Raw genomic sequence first — 21,836 nt, forward strand, 5'->3', positions numbered from 1 at the left:
ATAGAGAAGCAAAATTCACAATATAAAACACACTGGTTCACATCTAATTAAATAGCTCAAAAAAAGCACCACCACTAGAACTTGTTTTGATGAGTGGTGTTCCAAAGTTTATTTTATATATAGCTATTTGAGGACATACCTTAAGCCTGAAATACAGATTTAAGATACTTCTATAAAAGATTCCTCCCTTTCAATCATGGAAAAAAAAAAAAAAAAAAACCTACATGCAGCACCATGAGCCCATATACTATCCAAGATATCTATAAATTTCACATTTTATACAATTCTGAAAAAGTAAACAGAAGCAGATCATTCAATTTCTTATATGATTTTAACTGCTTAACTGATATTTATTTTTACTTATCCAATGTTTTTGTACACTCATTTGATAATCCTAAGTATAAGAATCCATGCCGATGTGTCCCAGATTTTGGATTTATAATTGGCAGAGGCCTAGTCAATCTAATTTTGTACACCTTAGCAAAGAAATACCTGCAATTAAAGGGAGTACTTAATAAATGTCTGGAGAATAATTATATTAGGAGAACACATCCTGAAAAATCACACTTGTTAACAGGTACTAAATCGGAAGTACTAAAATTCAATTTAAACTAGCAAAAAATTGATATACTCAAAAACTGGACTGAATTCTACATGTACATATAAGTACCACTAGAGGGCCATCACAAAGGCTGGTCTCTAGGAAATATTTAAATCTGAAAATAAAATACTTTGCAAACTTTCCAACATGAATCCCCTTATAAACCTTTTACAGAGTAGACACCAAAACATATTGATAAGAAGTTTAGGGTACAAGGCAAATAATGCCTGGTCCTAGATCACAGTCTGCAAACCATATTAGGACTAAGCTCCATCAATTTCTAGCATGTAATATTTAAACCAGAAATAGACCTTTTATGTTTTGATTATATAAAAATCCAATGGGAGATTTTAAAACAAATTTCATATACTTAGTAAATGTATGCAAGTACAAAATTATGTTATTTTTATCATGATCACTATTTCAAAGGTTGGGTTTTTAACTATTGCTACATGAAAGAGAAGAATTATTCCCAATATCTTTATTTTGGGGAGGCTAACTTTTTCAAATTACATTACCAACATGGTCCAATTATCAAGCCAGAAACAAAGATGCTATAAAACAAAAGACTTGTTTGTTGTACACTAGGGAAATAATGATATTATTAATCCAAAGGTCTTCAACAATTTTAAGATCACTCTTGAACCCATTCACAATCAGTTTAAGGTCCTAAGTAAACTGACTGGTAAGTAACCCAAGTCATCAAAATGCCAACATCAAAGAAATACCATATCTTAAAAGAGGCAAATATTCACTTTCCATAAAATCTAGATATGCTATTTCTGCTCTGCAAATAAATAAATAAAATAAAAAATTCTCCCAATTTTAGTCTCCATTTCTAGAGAGTCAGAGAAGTATCCTATATCCCCTTGGTATATTGTACAGCATTACTACAATGCTTTTGTATGTAGGAGTTCTCTCAGTAATTGTCTCTTGGTTGAATGAAAAGTTATTCTTGTTATATTCTCAAATGTCAGAATAAGCTGCAAATACAATTTTCAATAATGTATTCTACTGGTGGACAGGCTCTGAGAATACTTGCTTAAGTCATTCTCTGACAATTACACTGAAAACTCTAAATTTAATTTTATAAATGTCTTAAGTATTGTATGCAAAGAGTGGGTGTGAAAGAGAAAGAAGGAACAAGATATACCATCCTACATTCGAGGAGTTCATAAATTAAAACTATTTGATTTCACCACCCCACTTACCCTATTGTCATACAGACTAGTTTGTCATAATAAAATGATCCTTGCTATACATTATTCACATTTTTCAAGGAAGGAAACATTCACGGTGATTTTGTAATAGAAATCAAGTAATTTCTGGTATTCCCCGAATTAATCAGATAATAGCATAACCTAGCTAAAAATCTACCCAAACAATAATCTCAAAAGTAGTTTCCAAAATTCATTAAATCCTCTCTTTAACTGAGATCATTAGAGGAGTCAGTAATTGTCTTTTCCCTTTTCTGTTTACAAGCTTCTACATTAAGTTAAAAAAAAAAAAAAGAGAGAGAGAGAGAGAGAGAGAGAGAAATCCCCAGAAATTCATTGTCATCCATCCTTTCAAATGTAAACCATGGAGTAATCTTGTTAAGAATAAAATGGAAAATGTATAAAAATAAGCAAGTACTTATCATAATTTTAGAACCCCAATCAAATTACATGATATATATATTCATTATATGCTAAAAATATAAAATTGTGTGTGACAACAGAATACATAACTTAAAAGGAACATTCCCAAATATACCTATCAAAAGATAGGATAGGGGCTTCCAAAAAGGTTGTATTATTTCTTGAGAGTCTACACAGAACAGATACCTGTGTTTTTAGTCATTTGACTAAACCCATTCATTCAGGGTTCACTTGGAGATTTATATAGGTCAGTGATCATGCACACAACAGAAAAAAACTGAAGATCGTGCTCTTCAATTTTGATAGCATATTGCACCTGTATTCAAGATAGGATTAGCTTTTCTAATAAAATTAAAAAAAAAAAAAAAAGAAAAAGAAAGGAAAAATCTGACTCGCCAGCCATGCATGCTATAGGAGACAGCCTCTATTCTTTGACAGCTCAGTTTGTCCAAACTTACTGTTTTCCTGCACCCTGGCCACGAAGCCTGTGAGAGGTATCTGTGGAGTCAACTGAGGCATAGGGGGAGGGGGTGGAGCAATAGAAACTGGTAGCAACAACACGGTATGGGGGAAGTAAAACGGATAAAGGAAAGAAAAAGAAACAAACAAAAAGCAGAAGTCAGTTACAAGGACCACAAACATAAGTATGCAAAGAACAGTCTGCAAATGAAACAAAACAAAAACCAAACAAAAACCAAAACTAAAACAAAACCTACAGCACCTCCAAGTTTATTTCCCAAAGCAAAGCTACAGCTGAACTGGTTTGATCAAAGGATATTTTTTTTAAAAGAATAAAAACTTAAAAGATTGTCTAACCTGAGTAACAGAAAGCTTATGTAAGAGATTATGCTTAACACCACTACGCTCTTTTTATATGAAGGATGAAATGGCAAACTGTGAGGCTCCTACTTCATAGGAATGCCTTTGAAACTTAAAAGGGGACTTTCCTGCCATGCAGAAGGATAACAAATGCAGGTGTCCTCTGCTCTAAAATAAGAATATACCAAAACCCACATTTCAAATCCTCTAATTTTAGACTCATAAAGGACCTTAGCTCCCACTCTCCTCATTTTATAAGCAAGGGCATTGAGGACGAAAGAGAAGAAGCCATTTTACCAAAGACAGCAGGGTTAACAAGTGGCAGGACCACTAATGGTTCTCCTGTCTTCTATTCTAACATGCTAATCCCCTATCTTCTATTCTACTACTATAACACTTATAGATAGAGCAAATGGGGAATAATTATTATTATGTTACCCTGATAGATTATTAACAGTTTCTTTAAAAGAAAATTCATACAAGTAAAAAAAGTAATTTGGATTTATAAAAATATATTTTATGTACAATTTCCCAAGAATACCTCCACTTTGTAAAACAAGAATATTTGTATGCAAGTTTGAACTTTTATTTTAAAATACCATTTATTCTTCAATAACAAGGGAAACCTAGTAACTGCTTGTGAATATTTAATGTTTATTATTTCCACAAACAGTATTTACTCCTTATATTATTAATTAGCCCAACATGTTTTGAATGACTGCAACACTGTTCATTTGTTCATTGATAATTAAATGACATCTAATTTCTGATGAAAAATCACAAATTTGATGACTAATATAAATTCTAATTTTCTTGAAATTGATATAATTTCAAAGATATAGATAAAAATTATATAAAATTATGTATTCAAATGGTTAATCTTTCTATTTACTTTTTCACTTTTGACTAAAGAAAAGGTTAATTTTTCTTGATCAATATTACACAATGATCAGAAAACATAGAACCTTCTGGGAAAAACTGGTCCTCCAAGTTATTACTAGAAATAATACTAAATAAATGTGTACATAGATACAGATAAATCTATAACTACATACACACATGTATCAAACTAATGTAATGGTGGCTTCCAATAACCACTAATCGAAATAACAAATTCAGGGTCCATCAAAAAACTTGCAGGCACACAGAAAAATCTTAAACAGACTCTTAAGTTTCTAGGGAAGCAATAATCTAACAAACAAAGCAATAACATTATTATTATCATTAATATTCACTTTGTTTAAATATAGAATTCAATTGCTTCTAAAACTAATTTCAATTCTAACTCTACATGAAAAATTCCAAATTAAAATGTTATAATTTTTTTTAAATACAGAAATTTCTATGAATTTAACACATATACACACACTCTTATTTTAAAACAAAAACAAACAAACAAACAAAAAAAAACACCCTCTGAAACAGCCATGCTGGTTAGTATATGAACATGTATTTACTTTAAAAGAAAAAATTTTTTAAAACAGTTTGTTTTCAAAAGATTAAAATAACCACCACATGAAAGAAAATGAAGTGGGGAGGAGAAAAATATGCACATCAAAACACTAAATAAAAAAAAATAATAAAAATGCTGCAAAAATCATTACTTTTAACATCAACAGCAATCCAGACATTTGACGACAACACAATGAAATAATCTGAAATTTGAGGCCTTGTTTGGAATAAAACATTTTAAAGGAATTCATCCTTCTGGAAATTAAATTGTATTTGAATTAATAGGATAATATTACTATACTAAATTAAAGGAATATGGAATGAGTCACTAAAAACTTTGTTATCCAACAATGCTTTAGAAGGGAATAATAGCAATATAATGAATGGGACCTACAAGTATAACATATCACGAGAATAACTTGGTTTGAAAGACTTAAAATTATTGTATTTCAAATTGACAATTGTTTCTGCTTAGTAACATATCAAAATAGTTCTAATTATTTCAGAAGTTATTATATAAACATGTAAAATTTATGAAATAGTCAACACTTAGTTGTCTAGTCCCTCACCAAAGTAATGATTAGCAAAAAAGTTTGAGAATAGTCCAATTTGATGCCTTTTATAACATCTCAGATAAATATTCTGATCAAAGATTTTAAATCCATAACAGTTTCCATATTATCTGTGGATATCAGATATCATCTGTACTATTCATGGTCCTACTACCTAAAGAATTAGCCAAGATAACAATCAGAAATCTTTCATTTTGACATTTTTAATTCAAAAATTAGATTTTTTTTCTGTTACCTTCCACATAAAAATGTCATAATATGATTAGGACATTCACTACAAACAGTGCTAGCCAGTATATACTACCTAAAAGACTTTCTACATCCAAATTCTTGAATTAAAAGAAACAAATTATAAATAAAAATAAGAGATTTTTTACTAGCATGTCTAGAATAATTTCTTTTAATTAAACAGTCACCTAAAAATAGAAACAGCTTTAGAATTAAGTATTGGTCCATGAAGGTGATCTGGAGCTGTGTAGGTAAGTTGAAGAATTTATATTTATCAACAATATAGTCTTACAAAAGGACTCTCACTTCAGATTTTCTCTTTTTTGGTTAAATACAAAAGCAAATATCACCTATTGTCAATTCAAAAGATCTGAAGCTTTCCTAAAACTGCCAGCATCAGTAGCTTTTACACTACAGTGGTTAGTGCTGAGATGTGCCAAGATTAGAGTGAACAGAATAAAGTATAAATAAAATCTTTCTGTTTCTAAGATTATTTTCTTAAGTGAAACAAATAAAAGAGTAAATAATTATCAGAAATATTATCAAAGATCTGCTACCAACCAATTTGAGGCTCTCTTTTAACTTGAAACCCTTTAAAACAGTGATAGCCAGCAATTTCTTTACCATTTTTTAAAAGAAAATGTCAATATTACAATTCTGACAATGTCCAATTTTCACAAGTAGTCTTAACAACTATTTAGCCAATAAACACAAATTGAAATTCTTTTATTCCAAGAATATTTTTTTAGTTTCAGTTTGTTGTTTTTGTTTTTTGTTTGTTTGGTTTTTTTTTTTTGGGGGGGGGGGGAGCGTTGGTTACAATGACAATAAATACTATATGAAGAATGACTTCAGTTGAATGTGGAACCCTATGTATTTTAGACAGTACAGAATTCAATGTAGAAAGTGATTAGTACTCAGTCTTGATCATGCTTCAAAAGGCACTAAAGTCCCGAAAGGAACAAAGAAACTAGCATGAAACTGTGGTTTTGATTGTTGTCTATCACTGGCAAGAATCACAGTTTCAAATAATTTACTTCCAAATTTCTCCACTGATGCTACATGCCTGTAAAGCACAGGGGCTTACTTGAATTTTGAGAATAAAGCGGACCGCCATTAACATGAGGTTGAGCAGAAAATTGAGCAGTCACAGAGGGAGTTCGTCTGTATCCACCCGAAGATGCCGAAGAAGTAGTAGAGTTGTGTCGTGAAATCTGCCTGGTCATTGTGCCATACTGGGAACCAGGAGCTGAACTCGGGGCCACTGAAAAGCATCAGCCAAAGGGAACCAACAAAAAAGACTTAAGCAACATAGATCATGTCACATGACAGAATCAGGGTCCTATGTTATGGTGTGAGGCTTGAGGCATGCAGAAAACGGAAGATAAGATGGTTACTATAACTGTGAGTAGAATGGTCTTTTCTATTCCTTTGTAATGGAATAAAATACAGAACAAAATCAACAACAAAAGAACAACCTGTTTAAAAAAAAGTTAGTTTTCAAATCTGAAAATACTATTTTCCATGTGTAACAAACATACCAATACCCCTGCACTGTTAAAGGAAAGGATAAGGTCTGGAACCAAATCTTCAATGCACAATCATGAACATTTAGCTAGATGAATACATTTAATTATAAAATAAGAAAGTCTAAGACAATTTGCTCATGAGTCAGCCATATTTACTTTTTCATTCATTTCAATGACTGCATCAACATAGCTCATCTGCATTAAGTATTATATTTTAGAGATTTTTACAGAAACTTCTTTTACAGAAATTTCTTCTATATTATACATTTGCAAGATTTATGTGTTGAATATGTCTTCTCTGACAAAATAGAGATGTAAACTACGTACATTTTTTTTTTAAGCTATGTAATTTTTAAAAAGTTTGTTAGCAAATTTTTAGATGTACCACCTTGGGTGGGGGTGGAAAGGACAAATTTTGCATAAAGCATGTTTTAATCTATTTACATGCTTTTTATCTACATCTAACAAATAATATTTGTAAGTCACTCAATAACAATTGTAGAATACAAAGCGTGGATCAAGGCCTCTAAAGTATGCTGAATTTATCAAAGTTAACTTTTGGATTAACTACTTTTACAACAAAAATCTAAACCTTGTCAGTCAAGTGACAGAGTCCCCTCACTTTAATTTAATTTTATTTTTCTCTCTGACCTGTCCCAAAGTTAAGGTAATTTACTTAACTTTGTAGATGAAACTGAAAAGCTAAACAATGATCAAGAATATAAGACGGTTTGGGGTTCCCCTATGCAACAGGAATCATCCCTTTAAACAATTCAATTAAATAAGTGTTTATTTATTGCTTTTAAAATCATGGATTTCTATCCAATTCTAAATTGCTGAACACATTTTCTTCCATCTTCTTAAACAGAGTATTCCAAATATAAAGTAAATTTTTCTTAATAAGTTGGAGTCACTGTTATGATATTATGCTACAAAGGCAGTGATACAAATTCTGAAGCATAAAAAATCCTAATAATACTAAAAGTAAGCAAGCTCCAGATCTCTGGGTTTGCTGAATTGCTGCCACTTCTTGTTTCACTACTCTGCGTATAAAGCCACCAACAACTTCTCTCACTAACTCTACATTACTGCTTTTAATTTGTAGTGGGTTTGAAAAAACAATTAAGCTTCAGAGCTGTGTGTACAAGCACCAATAAACTTGCAACAAGCATCAAAGGAGATTCTAAGTGCTTATTGTCTAGTAACTAAGATATTCACAACAGAGGAGTTTGCTATATCCAAAAGAAATGATCTATATTATTTAAGTCACAGGAGTATGCATTTATGGAAAAAATCATTGTTACAACAGATTTTTTTTTTAGCAGAGGACACATAAAAATTTGTGCACCCTAAGCCAGAGATGGCAAATGGACTTTCCCATATGTTAGTATACTTAGAGGTTTTTGTAGCACATCCAACTTACAAAAATCTATATACTACTGAGGGCAAGTTTTCTGGTATTACTGTTACATACCTTTACAAGAAGTATAAGAATTTTAAAATATTCTTTATTGGGCCCAGGCCAGATGTAAACTCAATCTACCCTCCTAGAGTTATTTTTTATAGAGAGATTTCTTGGAGGGCAAGGAGAGAATGTTGATAATGACACTTTAATTATATTAGTTATTCGGAACTTTACAACAAATCTGTTTTGTTTTTAATCACATGACATACTATCATTTATTGGTGTCCCTCTTATGTATGTCATGTACTTTATTTAAAAAGTCAATCAAAATTCATTTTTAACTAAAATTTAAATTATGCCAGTGTGTAACAAAATAGGCTGGAAGTCAATACTTTTATAATATCACCACCTTCTATTATAAGGGATCTTACGCTCTTTTTAAGCCAAAATAAAGATATAGAAACATATACATGTGTATAACACAAATGCATGTGTGTATAAACATATATACATCCATATATGTTTACACATTTTCACAATGCAGACAAAAATATAATATTCAAAAATGACTAAAATAGTCACACATAAAAAAAGCTATGCCTAAAGACTTCGATATTCTGTGTGAGCCAAATGAATCAATGAAGGTTTTTCCTCCAAGACTCATTTCTATATTTGCTTTCTGCATAACTTAAAAGGCCTTTCACCAGAAGATATTAGTATAGATTAGAGATGTTAAACCTTCATACGTCTATCAATGATATACAATCCTTAGAAATCAAACCAGGTAGGTCTATTAGGAATAGAGTTTATTATTAATTATGCAAAATAACTAATCACCTCCAGATTGACACAATTCTCACCTATCATACTGCCCATCAGGAGAGGTGGAGGAAGTGGTGGTGCAGGAGGAGCTCCAGAGGGAGGAGGGACAGAAATTTGTGCTAACAAAATAGTTCATAATGCCAATCAGAGAACAAGCAAGTGAACTAAACAGTCAGAAAATAGTAAAGCAATCAGAGTTCGCTAATAAAGTATGTGAAAAGATAAATTGTTACAAACATAAGCAGATCTTACATCCTCAAATGAGAAAAAAAATTGATAATTAAAAGGGGAAGAAATTAAGTTAATGATCTTCTGGGTTACAAAATACACCTATTTTTACAATATTTAATAGGATTTTTCCTTAATTTTCACAGGGGGTTGTTGATCCTTTACTAGTTATTAGGATATTTTCTATTTTAAAAGTACCTTACGTGTGTGTGTGTGTGTGTGTGTGTGTGTATACACACACACACAATGTATTTGTATTTGTTTTAAGATATCTTTGTTAAGCAAATTTAAATGCATTGTTACAATAACTTAGATTTATTCCCCATCCTCTTAATAAAGTAATAAGGCTTTTATACATCTCATTTTCACTTTCACTACAATACTTCATGGAAAGTGGCAGCAATTACTATTTCCAAACTACAGATGAGCCAAATAAGACACAAAAAAATTTTACACAACAAAACACACTAGTGATAGATTATATCTCATAATTTCTTACAACCTATAAGACTGTACTATTTACTATTCTATACTTCCTAAGAAAGAGCATATAATCAATCAAATCTAGCAAAGCTCAAAAATTCAAAAGAAATTTCATTTAGTTATTATTGATTATTTAACAATGTGGAGATGATATTTACATAGTATTTTAATAATTTTACAAAGGATTTTCCTCATGACAGCTTTGTGATAGAGCAATTGTTATCACCACATATTTAACGAACAGCTAAGTATTCAATGTAAGACAGAAAACTAATTAAATAAAAAATTTTTCAAAGACACTTATTTTTCTTCAAGTAGCAACCTAATAAATTCAGCATGTAAGGTTAGCCCATGAAAAAGAAAGCTTCTGAGATAGTACTGGTAATGTAGATAAATTATTATAGTTTTCCAAATTATATGCCTACAAATGTAAATACAAGAAAGCAGCATCACAAATACTGCACCTGGGCCAACAGTTGGTGGTGAAGGTGTAGGCACGGCAATGGGAATGCCAATACTGCTGCTTCCACTATTTTCTCGACTTCCACTTCCTCCACTGCTACCACTGTAAAGAAAAATCGGTGTTATTCTTAAATTTCACTCAAAATAATTCCCCATAGATATTAACTTGAATGTTAAATGCTAATTTGGTAATAAATCTCATGAAATCCTAAAACTTAAACTGGATTGATAAAATCTGTCTCATATTCACTAAAGGGTCTTCAACAAAAGCAGGAGGATTCTTTAGATATATTATAGGAAGAATTCTTTAAGGTATGCATTAGATTATGGGAATCTTTCTGCTTCTGAAATTTTGCGATTCTGATTACAAAAAAGTTATTCAAAGGTTATTCTTATTCAAAGCCCTGGATTTGAATCCTAACACTGATTCTTAACAATGTGACCCTGGACAAATCACCTAAAATCCTCTGTGCCAACATTCTTAGCAGTAGAATAAGAGAAATGGATTAAGAAGATGGGTTTCTTTCAGATCTTGGGGCTTTCCTTTTTTAAAAATTTCTTCTGTTAATATATGTACTTTTTATATATACTTTTTAAATAAAGCTTTTTATTTTCAAGATACACACATAGATAGCCTTCAACATTCACCCTTGCAAAACTTTGTGTTCCAAATTTTTTTTTCTCTTTCCCTTCCCACCCCCGCCCTCTAGGCAGCAGCAAGCAACCCAATATACAACATATATTATTAATCACCTCTCTGCAAGGAATACAGATGCATAGTCTGCAGTCAATTCATTTTTAAAAGAGACAAGTTAGTTCTACAAAGAGTAGGACAACTACTTATATTAAGAAATACTCTGAGAATGAAGTCCAGAGACAACAATCTCTGTGCAATTAGCAGTCTGCAGCCCAAGAAATTAAGAATATTTGCAGGAGGAATACAACTAAAATGAATCCCTCAGTGACTTGACTAAAAACCTAAAGATGTAAACAGTAAAATTTTCTGACATTTTGGCATTTCCCAGCATCTAAAAACACCTAAAGCAGTACTTTATTTTTCTACCTCAATTCAAACATTTTAAAATTACATTTAATTTCTAAAACAGCTAAAATCAGGAATAAATAATATTGTTGATAGACATGGAAAAATTAAAAATCAGAAGAACTGGTTCAAATATGCAGTATCTCCCTTTTCACTGATAAATGCAGCACCAATCTTGTGAGAATACTTCACATTTACTTAATATATTTTAGATTTTTTTATCAATTATATTCAGTTTTCACTTTCAGAAGATGAGATACCTGTGTGTTCTTGGTCTCTGATTTAAAGATGCCGTCCTTCCTGGACTATGCTGACTTCCAAGCCTGGCTGGACTTGTCATATAATCATTGGGAACCGTCGGGGGTTTAACAGGTTCCAGGGTTTTATAAGGAGTATTCCGCCTAAAGAAGGAAAACAAAATGTTCTAGAAGATGAATGAGAAAAAAAAGACTTGATAAAGACTTTTTTACTTCAAATCAGAATGTGCTTTTACTGATGCATATTAACACAAAGAAAAATAACTAAAGTGAGAAATAAAATGTATTTTTACCTTGAATATAATAATAATGCTGATTTACTAAAACTAAAAATAACTCAATTCTTAGCGCAAAGATTTCAAAATCAAGGACTCAATCCGGTTGCTTGCTGATAATTCTCTTAGAAGGCAAAAGACAACAGACTTTCCAAAAGTAATGCAAAACTATGCTGGCCATTCTAAAATACAACTACTGACAGATTGGGCAATCAATTCCCCAAGCTCTGTGATCAAATGGAATCAACCTAGAATCAACTAGCAATGATTAAGTACTTCCTATGTGCTAGGCACTGCGCTTTAAAAGCAGGGCTTTTTCTTTTTCTTTTTTTTTTTTTTAAATGTGACCCAGGGTCTTATTGAGACTAACAATTCAGAAGCTTTGCTTTAAAACAATTAAAAAGTACAAACAGTCCTTGCCTTTATAGTCTAAATGGGAAAGAAATATGCAAACAAGGTGCAAATGAAGATGAATCTCAAAGAAAAGAAAGCAACATTAAGGGGGGAAATGGGAAAGGCTTCAAAGAAGGGGGGGGGGGGGAGATTTTAGCTGAGAACTGAAGAAATTCAGAGAAGACTCGATTCAGACAAGCAACAGCAAGCTATATGTATCTGTATCTCTCAAAAAAAAACTAGGTTCCAACACACACACACACACACACACACACCCCTCATGGCACTATATACCTTTGAAAGCTATGTCATTGATAATGACCCTAAATAAACAGAAATCATTCAAACATTTGTAGAAACGAACTTGAAGTTCCCCATATAGGTTATTTATGTGACTTAAAAGGATGAAAATTTTGAACCATATAGGTTAGTTATGTGGCTTAAGAATGAAAATTTTGAATTATTTTTAAGGAGTCAAAAGAGGCTCAATGATAAATGCTATCTATTAATAATAACATTTTATAACAGCCAATGCTATAAAAATTATGAATTAAATAAGTTACACAGATAGATTGTTCAAGAGTTCAGATCCCATTTGATACTTTGCTAATATAGAATGTGGTCAACAATTTCAAAAGAGTTTAATTCAAAATTGGATATTTAAAAAGTAAAACATATTTTTTTAAAAAGTAAGATCAATGCATAATGAAGCATCTTTTCTTCTAAGAGAGCTGATTGTTTCCACATATAGATAGTACTTCATTTTTGAGATCACCACTATGAAAGCAGTAAGATAAGTAGGGTGGGTGACAGGACAAGTAAAAATTTCCATTTTACAGATAGACAAGCCAAAATAAAGAGACTAAATTGTCTTGTGCAAGGACAAAAAGTCAGTAGAAGAATCATGGGAAATGATTTCCTAAGAACCTATTAGGTACTCTTGTAGTAACTACATTCAGGCAAAGTCCAGTCTTCCCTATTCTACTCACCCACCATATCTTGTTCTACTTTGTATCATGCACTATTCCCCTCCCGCCTCTCATATATGCCAGTTTCTCCCTTTTAGATCATAAGCTCCATGAAGACAGCCTCTGTTATTAATCACTATGTCTTCCCTCTAAGGAAAAAGGGTGCTTTGTAGATAATAGGCATACAAATGATGTTTAATTTAAATAAACAGAGGAGATAAACAAATTATCTACACTGAGAGATAATCTTTTCTTTTTTTTTAACCACTGGTCTGGGGTAGGAATCAAAGAACTTAAAACACACCAGCATCATGCCTAGAATCAAAAAAAAAAAAAAAATTGAGAAGCAAAAGAAAAAATATTTATGTATACTAAAGCTCTACAAGCATTCCAAGAAAGTCATAACTGAAATATTTTAACCATTTTAAAAACTAAGAAATGCAAAAGGCATATTATACAGAATTAACATTTGCCCAAAAGATTTAAAACTGAAATATCACATAAACTTATGAAAGCATATCATGTTTACAAGAAACCAAAGTAAAAGTGAAATACAGAAAATATCTTATCTACAAATAAGCTTAACTCTCACACAAAAAGGGGTATAATTCTAACCATCCAGGTCCCCATCAAAGGGACTATAATTAAGTACCAAAAGCATATAACAATAATAATTATGAGGATGATGATAGCACTTATGTGGCACCTAATGTATCAGACAATATGTGTTATATGTGCAATGAACTTAACAAACATATTTCATCTGACCATTATATGGGAGGTAGGTGCTATGACTATTCCCATTTTACAACTGAAGAAACTAAGGCAATCAAGATTTAAATGACTAAGTGTCTGAGGTGGGATATGAACTCAGGACTGACTTCCTGACTCCAGGCCCACAACTCCATCCATTGCACTAAAGAAACTTTTATATGAAAAGGAAATCCTATGGTGTGGATCTCAAGGACATTAATGTTCAAATACAGGCCTCTAATACATTTATTTAGTGTAGAGTTTACCTAACACTAACATCCATTTACTCAGTATTCTAAAAACTCCTTTCAGAAGTAATAAGTACTGAATTCTTACCCCAATGTTCCCCGGCCTGACATAGGAGGGCTTGGCGGTTTCTGTGTAGGTGGATTTGTTCTCGACAATGTGCCAGTTCTTGCAGGCTGGTTATTTCCATGCTAAAATATTGAAGGAAAGGCTTTTATTTTCATATCAGATCGTTCTCTTGGTGTTTTGACACTCAAGTATTATTTTTTAATATAAGGATGTGAAGTGAGGCTTCCCAGACAATTTTGAACAGCACATTTTAGTAAGTAAATGAGCTGAAAATCAAGGAAAAATTTTAACACTAAAAATTAAACTTTTGGCTTTTGTTTCCACTATTATTTTTAATTCCATTTGTACATGTCTAAAAGTTAAACACAAATTAATAGTTAAAGCACTTTTTAAAAAGTTGCTAATTATCTTTCATACTAGTAATTTTCATTCAAGTACTAGGTCTTCAAAAACTTAAAGATAAGAATGATCTCATATTTCCGTATTCACTCAAATATTTTACTATTCATTTCCTTGGATGAAAATATGCAATGTCGGGGAAGTCTCCTAAATTGTAAGTCAATAAGAGCAAGGCATCCATCTATCAAATATGAGCAAAGCATTAAATGTTAGAGGAATGGAGATATCTATATAAAGGCAGATGTTAATATATCTTTGATATATTAACACATCCAGTTGCTGATCTGAATTTAAATTGAGCGTGTTTATTCTATATAACCTATGAAAAAGCAGAGATATACAAGAGCATTTTCAATTTTAGTGGCTTTGCAGCCTTTATCAATAGAAGGGACACTGGATCAAATGAGAAATAACCGCTCTTACCTTGGCTTTTAGCCACTTTACGTTGGCAAAAAAAGGGGGGGAAAAAGGTAAAAATTAATTCCAGATAGATCACATCTGACAGGACAGGTTCAAAGTTACAGTTAATTTTTACTATGTAATTACATTCTAAATACTCTATGTTGTAAAGTACCCATAAGGAAAAGGAAATTATAGTGGATACTTGACAAATTGTTTGTTTTTTTAAATAATGACATATCTATATGATGCCAAAACAACCACTTGACTAATTCAATTCACTCAAACACAATTCAGTAAACGAGTTCTTAAAAATTGGTGACAGAATTACTGACTTAATTAGGTGAGAATTTTAATGAAATAGTCTCATGAAAACCAAACATTAGCTTCAACAGTTCTTTATCTTATAAATTTCATCCCACTGAATTACAGATCCCAATATTTATATGGCCGAAGTATATTCATTATAACTTGCAACTAAATACCATCTAAGTCAATACATCATATTCTTAACAATGCTTAGACATTTAGTTAATATGGGAAAGTCAAGTTTATAAGTATTCACCAAACTGAGTGAACATTTGCAGAATGATACTGTTTCCATAGATAAGAAATAATTTCAACTGGGATCCATTTGCATTTGAATTTGACATTATTGCTATACGCATTTTAAACCCAGTATGTCCAAAACTGAACTTTTTATCCTTATCCCCAAATCTTCACCTTTCCAAAGCTTCCTATTTATAGTCAAGAAGGCCACTATTTTCCAGTCCCCCAGGATCACAAGCTAGATATTATTCTCAACTCCTGCCTATTTCTCATCTGCCATATACAATTTGTAGCCAAACACTGTCAATTTCACCTTTTCAACATCTCTTGAATACATTCCCCTCTCTCTTTTGACACTGCCTAGTATATAGCCAAACACCTCACCAATGGTCTGCTACAACCTGCTGATGGGTCTGCTTGCCACAAATCTCTCCAATCCAGTCCATCCTCCATTCGGCCACTAAGGTTTTTTCTTAAAATATAGGTCTGATAATGAGACAGCCTACTTGGTTAATTCCTGTAGTTTCCTACCACTTCTAAGATAAAAATTCTGTTCAGTAGTTAAAGCCCTATTATAAACTCATTCCCCTCAACCATCTTTCTAGTCTTCCTACAATTTATTCTTCCTTTCCTCCATCTCTCATTCCACAATGCAATCTTTAAGGCACTGAATCTGGCCTGCCTGCTATTCTTTTAACATAGCACTCCACATACTAGCTCCAAGCATTTTAAATGGCCATCTCTAATGCCTACAATGATCTTTCTTTTTATCTCCATATTCCAGCTTCCTTCAAGTTCTAAGTGAAGTTCCACCTTCTATAGGAAGCCCTTCTCAATTCCAATTAACACTATGCCTTTCCTTGGTCGACTGCTTCAGTTCATGTCATTATGTCGCATAGTGATTTGCATATATTCTCTCACTTTAAACTGTGAATTTCTTGAGAGCAGAGGCTGCCTTGAAGCTCCATGAAGACCGATTACATAGTAGACATGTCAATCCTGTCCTCCATGATCCCAAATTCATAAAGAGCACTAAACAAAAGCTGAATGAAAAGAGAAAGCTAGAAGCTGGAGGCTGGAGGCAGAAAGGGCTTCATTGTCCACTCTTCATTCCAAATTTCCATGCTAACACCTTTACTCTAGGTGAGTGTTTTCCCCCTCCATGACACAGCTTCCACAAAACTCTTTTAAATTCTCCCAGAATGTTACAGACTAAGAAACTGTTACAAATTACGCCTAGGGGAAACCCTCAATCAGTTATTTATATTCCAACAGAAGAGAAAAGAAGGAGTAGGAGAAAGATGTGTTTCACTGAGATACACAAAGTATTATTTCTATGCTAATGAAATGAATAATTATGGAACCTATATTTGATATTCATATTCTTTATTTGTCTTCAGTATAGCTTCTAGATGACTCAAATATCTGTCAAGAAAATATTGAATAAAGAAGGCTAAATACTATAACTCAAGACATTGAACCATGTTTATTTCCAGATAATATGCTTCCAAAAACCATGTGCTCTTTTGATTTTTAAAATGGATTTACAATATCTAAGCACTGATAGTAATAAATATCCATATAACAAAGAAGAAAAAGTAAACCCAATTATCAGATTAAATTCCTTTCCCAGAGTTCAGTCCCATTAGTATGTCATTTTTTTTTTTTTTTTGCTAAGGCAATTGGGGTTAAGTGACTTGCCCAGAGTCAAACAAGCTAGGAAGTGTTAAGTGTCTGAGACCAGATTTGAATTCAGGTCCTTCTGATTTCAGGGGTAGTGCCCTATCCACTATGCTACCTAGATGCCCCATCACTATTTTTAGATGATAAAAAAAAATCCTTCATTCTCCAAACAGCAAAAATAAAAATTATTTACATAAATAATCCTACATAAATTTTTAATAAGCACAAATTTTAAAATGATCAATTTCTTACACTAGATTGATTTATTAAAACTATGTGCTTCATAACAATATAACAATGTGATTAAGATCCAAAGTTTATGACTGCTCCAAAATATTTTCCCCCTCTATACTAAATCTAGTATTTAACTACTTTGTGTTTATTCTATTTATAAGCTTATTTATGTTCTTAATTTTCATGTTAAGAGTAAAGATTGTTTTGGCTTTCTTTTCTTATTTTAAATCTCCATTATTTAGCACAGTACCTGGCACACAACAGATGTTTTGGTCACAATCTATGATTTCATTGGTATGGGGAAACCTCAAGAGAGGAAATTCTCTTTATCAAGATAGATCTACAAATGTTATGCAACTCAGAGTCTTACAGAGATGTGCTGAGATACCAAAGTAGCTTGCCTTGAATCACACAGCTTAACCCAATCTATTCCCTGGTAAATTCCAACTAGAAATTTCTTACAGAAATATGTGATTTAAGAGAATTGTTGAAGCAAAAATAAAGTGTCTTAATTGAAAATGTTTGAATTATTTAATTTTCCAAGACATAATTTCTTAATAGGAGGGTATAACAATTTTTAATTAATCTCCCTAGTTTACTTGCAGTTAAGGATATTGATTTTTTTAATGACTGACTTGCAGACAACCAAGACCCTCTAAGAACCAACAATTTACAAATGATCTTCACTTTAAATTTATTTCAATAATTATTTTCCATGGGAAAAAATGTTCTTCAAGAGTACTTTCTATTCCCTTAGGAGAAAAAGCCTGGGAATAAAAATGTCAGAAGGAAAAAGGCTTATTCAGAATAACTGCTAGCTTCTGCAAATTTAAAAAGAATTTACGTATTTGTTCAAGTAATCAATAAGCATTTATTCAGTGGAAATTATGTAAGTTTTCAATAATTAGGTTTCTTAAGGAGCTTATCATCCATAAGTTAAGATAAATTTTGTCTGTCTCTACACACACACACACACACACACACACACACACACACACACACACACACATATGCCCACAAACATACTGCTGTATGTGTTTCTGGGAAGGGCACTAGCAATTGAGAAGTCAGAAAAGATTTCTGGGGAGTGGGGGAAATGTAATCACTAAGCAAAGCAAAAGCACAGAGACAGGAAATGGAGTTCTATGTATGAGGAATACTTAAGATGATCAGTTTTGCAAGACCATAGAATGCAATAATATGAACAACATATATATGAGATATATGAGGCTAGAACGGCAAGTTGGGATCAGACTATCAAGGTCTTTACATTCCAAACAGAGGTATATGTCTTTTATGTACACTTTTTCTAACTAAATTTGAAAAAGGTAAGGTTATACAATAGAATCTTTATTTTATGGGTAAAAATGAATATTAAAAGAATTTAAGTTAATTACTCCCTAAATTTAAATATAAATATCATTAAGTGAAAAAATATCATGGGTTTGGTTTTTTGGGGGGAGGGCAAAAGGTCTGACATAACATAGCTTTCTGGTCTTCACATTTATCAGCAGTGTGCTCTTGATACCGTGGACAGCTAAAACCTAACTTTCAAGAGAACAGGAACTGGACAAAACAACAGAACAAAAGAAAGGAAGTGCTACTTGTATGACAAGCTAAAAGAATCAGAAAAGCAATCCATAGGCAAAAGCTGCCCTGTCTGTCCACTACCAACATTCTCTACCTCCCTCACAATACAATATCTGCCCACTCTTTCTCAAACAGCTTTCCCTTAATCTGCTGAGTTCCCTAGCAGCCTAAATTAGTCCAACTTAAATGCAGTTTCCAGCTCAGTTTAAAAAACAACCAAACAAACAAACAAACAAAAAAAGTGTTATCCACCCTTATTTCACTTTATTTGAACCGCTCTAATTTATTTAGGGACTGTTTTCTACTCCAGCTACCCATTCTTCTCCCCACTAAGACAAAACTTTGCTGAAAGGTAGCATCATGATACAATGAAACAGACTTTGGCTCAACTTGGGGGACCTGGTTTCAAAATTCAGCTCTGATTTTACTTGTGTGATATTAGGTAAAACTTATTTATAACCTATCTCAGTTTCCTCATTACACAGTTGAAGAGCCAAGATTAACATTGAAGTTCTCTTAAGCCCTTGATCTATATCTTATATCTATATTACCCCTAAACTTTCTCTCTCTCCCTACAACTAACATAGTCCTTTGAAAATAAGAATCAAATTTACTAATCAAGAACTAGGTTCTTTAATATATGTCATATTTGTGAAGTACATTAATCTCAAACTGAGACAATGCCAACAAATAGTTCATTTATTTCAGAGCTGGTACAAGTCATATGTCTTTACAGGAAAGTTTTCAAATGCAAATCTGACTACATGATAGAAGAGCCAAGTGTAATGTAAAATAATACCCACAGAGTAAAATACAGTTTGAGTCAATCAATAAAATATACATATCAAACTTATTTAACAAATCATTCCATTTTAGATTTACAGATACCACTCACTTCTATAATCATTTTTTTAAACTGACTATGACTTCCAAATTATAAACAAAAAGAACTTTTATCTAAGGATAACAAAAAACAATTTACTGGAAGATAAGATTAATTCCAGTTTCTATACAAAGTGAGAATTTTACCCTAAATCAAAGTCTAAAATAATGTAAGTGGAATAAAGGACTTATTCATTTGAAAATCTGATTATATTACTCTTAAATATAAAGATGTCAAACAGACTGCATCGTTTCTCTTGACAATGGGAATTACATTTAATTACCAGCTTTATGCATTCATGCCATCATCAATCATATAGACCACTGAGGACAAAACCATTGTTCTCAGTATCTTCATGTTGTTAAAAAATTATCAAGGATCTGTTCAAAGAGTTTTTGTTCACATGGGTTATATTTATAGCTATTTACTAAATTAGAAATAAAAAAAAATTTTGACTTTGTAGACCCCTGAAAGGGTTTCAGAGACCCCAACAATTCTTTGGACTACACTTTGAGGACCACTGATATAGACACATAAAGTATCAATGGGTAGGTGGAGACACAATTCAACTATTCATGGTTGAGGAAGGATAGGGTAAGAGAAGGTGCTGCAAATAGAAGTATTGAAAAAGACATTCAGGATGGAATCCCTAAGTTTCTGTGAGGAGGATTGACTTGTCACTCTTCTAATACATTGAGATGACTAGTATAGTAGCAGTAGTAGTGGTCAAAAGTGCTGTAGTCCTCAAATCAGAACAGGGAAAATATCGTGCAGAATGAAGGACAGAATACTACTCAATGCCAGCTTTGGGAAAACCCACTGGAAATCTTGACAAACTCCATGTGAGAGTGGAAATGAGACAGGAAACTACAACATAAATCTTCAAATTCTACTAAAAGCTCCCAGTTCTAGGAGAAAATATATAATCCCCAAAACAATCTAATCGAGCCTGACCTAATCACCTGGACATGAAAAGGAAAAAAATAGCCCTGTAAGAAAAGGCTCTAAAATTACACTGGATTAATCTACCCTGAATAAAGATTGGCTAAAATTATTCTTCAAAATGCCATAAAATGATGGATGATTCATCAGAAACTTAATCCTTTGAGCACCTAATTTTGTTTTTGTCCTTCTCCACCTCTCAAGAAATGTGCACAGATGGCAAGGGAATTCATTCCAATAATCTCTCTCCAAAGTTGTTTTTAGCTAAAAAGAAAGCAATGTTAAATGATAGACAAATAATTTATGTGATGCAGCTATCACATCACCATGTTTCCTTTGCGATGCAAAAAAAGAGACACTACAAAAGGATGAAAAACTGACACAACATATTAAAAGTTACATACTCCCCACTGCCATAAAAATGGGCTATAACAATTCATTTTAAAATGTGTACTTGATAAATAATCGAGGCAAAACAGAATTCTTAAATATCAGAATAATAGTCATTTAAGCTAATATAAGTTAATACAGCTAATCAAGTTAGTGAATTGCTCTCATAAGTATTCTATATATCATGGACAATAATTGTCTAGTAAAATCATCATTGTAATCTGTATCATCTTAAACATTCCAAACAAACGTGTAGTCTACAGAAATGCTTACCTTGACACCATGGCCCACATCATCCAGTACTGTATAGTCTATAGGTTTTCGAATGTACCTTACAGGACGTTCCATATTTGCAGGTGCTATTATTTTGTGAGTTCTGGATGTATTCTTATTTGTTGTCAAAATACCTATTTCTCTCCGAGCCACTTTTTCTTTATGAATGTCCACAGTCTATATTTCAAATTGAACAAAGAAAAAAAAGAAACACACTATTAAAAAAGATGCCCATTCAGCCAGAGAAAGA

General features: G+C 32.2%; 1 protein-coding gene across 9 annotated transcripts in view; it reads right to left on the minus strand.

The window, feature by feature from the left end:
- ABI1 (abl interactor 1) overlaps window positions 1–21,836 on the minus strand; it is a 92,335-nt gene that overhangs the window by 5,800 nt on the left and 64,699 nt on the right. Inside the window, exons 3-10 of one of the 9 annotated variants that reach the window (XM_052001019.1) lie at window positions 21,587–21,763; window positions 15,067–15,081; window positions 14,266–14,366; window positions 11,544–11,684; window positions 10,244–10,344; window positions 9,107–9,187; window positions 6,400–6,576; window positions 2,700–2,786 (exon numbers count right to left, since the gene is read on the minus strand). In XM_052001019.1, the coding sequence (XP_051856979.1) occupies window positions 2,700–2,786; window positions 6,400–6,576; window positions 9,107–9,187; window positions 10,244–10,344; window positions 11,544–11,684; window positions 14,266–14,366; window positions 15,067–15,081; window positions 21,587–21,763 (880 nt within the window). The remainder of the gene's footprint in view (window positions 1–2,699; window positions 2,787–6,399; window positions 6,577–9,106; window positions 9,188–10,243; window positions 10,345–11,543; window positions 11,685–14,265; window positions 14,367–15,066; window positions 15,082–21,586; window positions 21,764–21,836) is intronic. The other 8 variants (XM_052001020.1, XM_052001022.1, XM_052001021.1 and 5 more) reach the window with 8 other exon arrangements.

The sequence above is a fragment of the Antechinus flavipes genome, chromosome 5 (assembly GCF_016432865.1).
Source record: "Antechinus flavipes isolate AdamAnt ecotype Samford, QLD, Australia chromosome 5, AdamAnt_v2, whole genome shotgun sequence".
Lineage (NCBI taxonomy): Eukaryota > Metazoa > Chordata > Mammalia > Dasyuromorphia > Dasyuridae > Antechinus > Antechinus flavipes.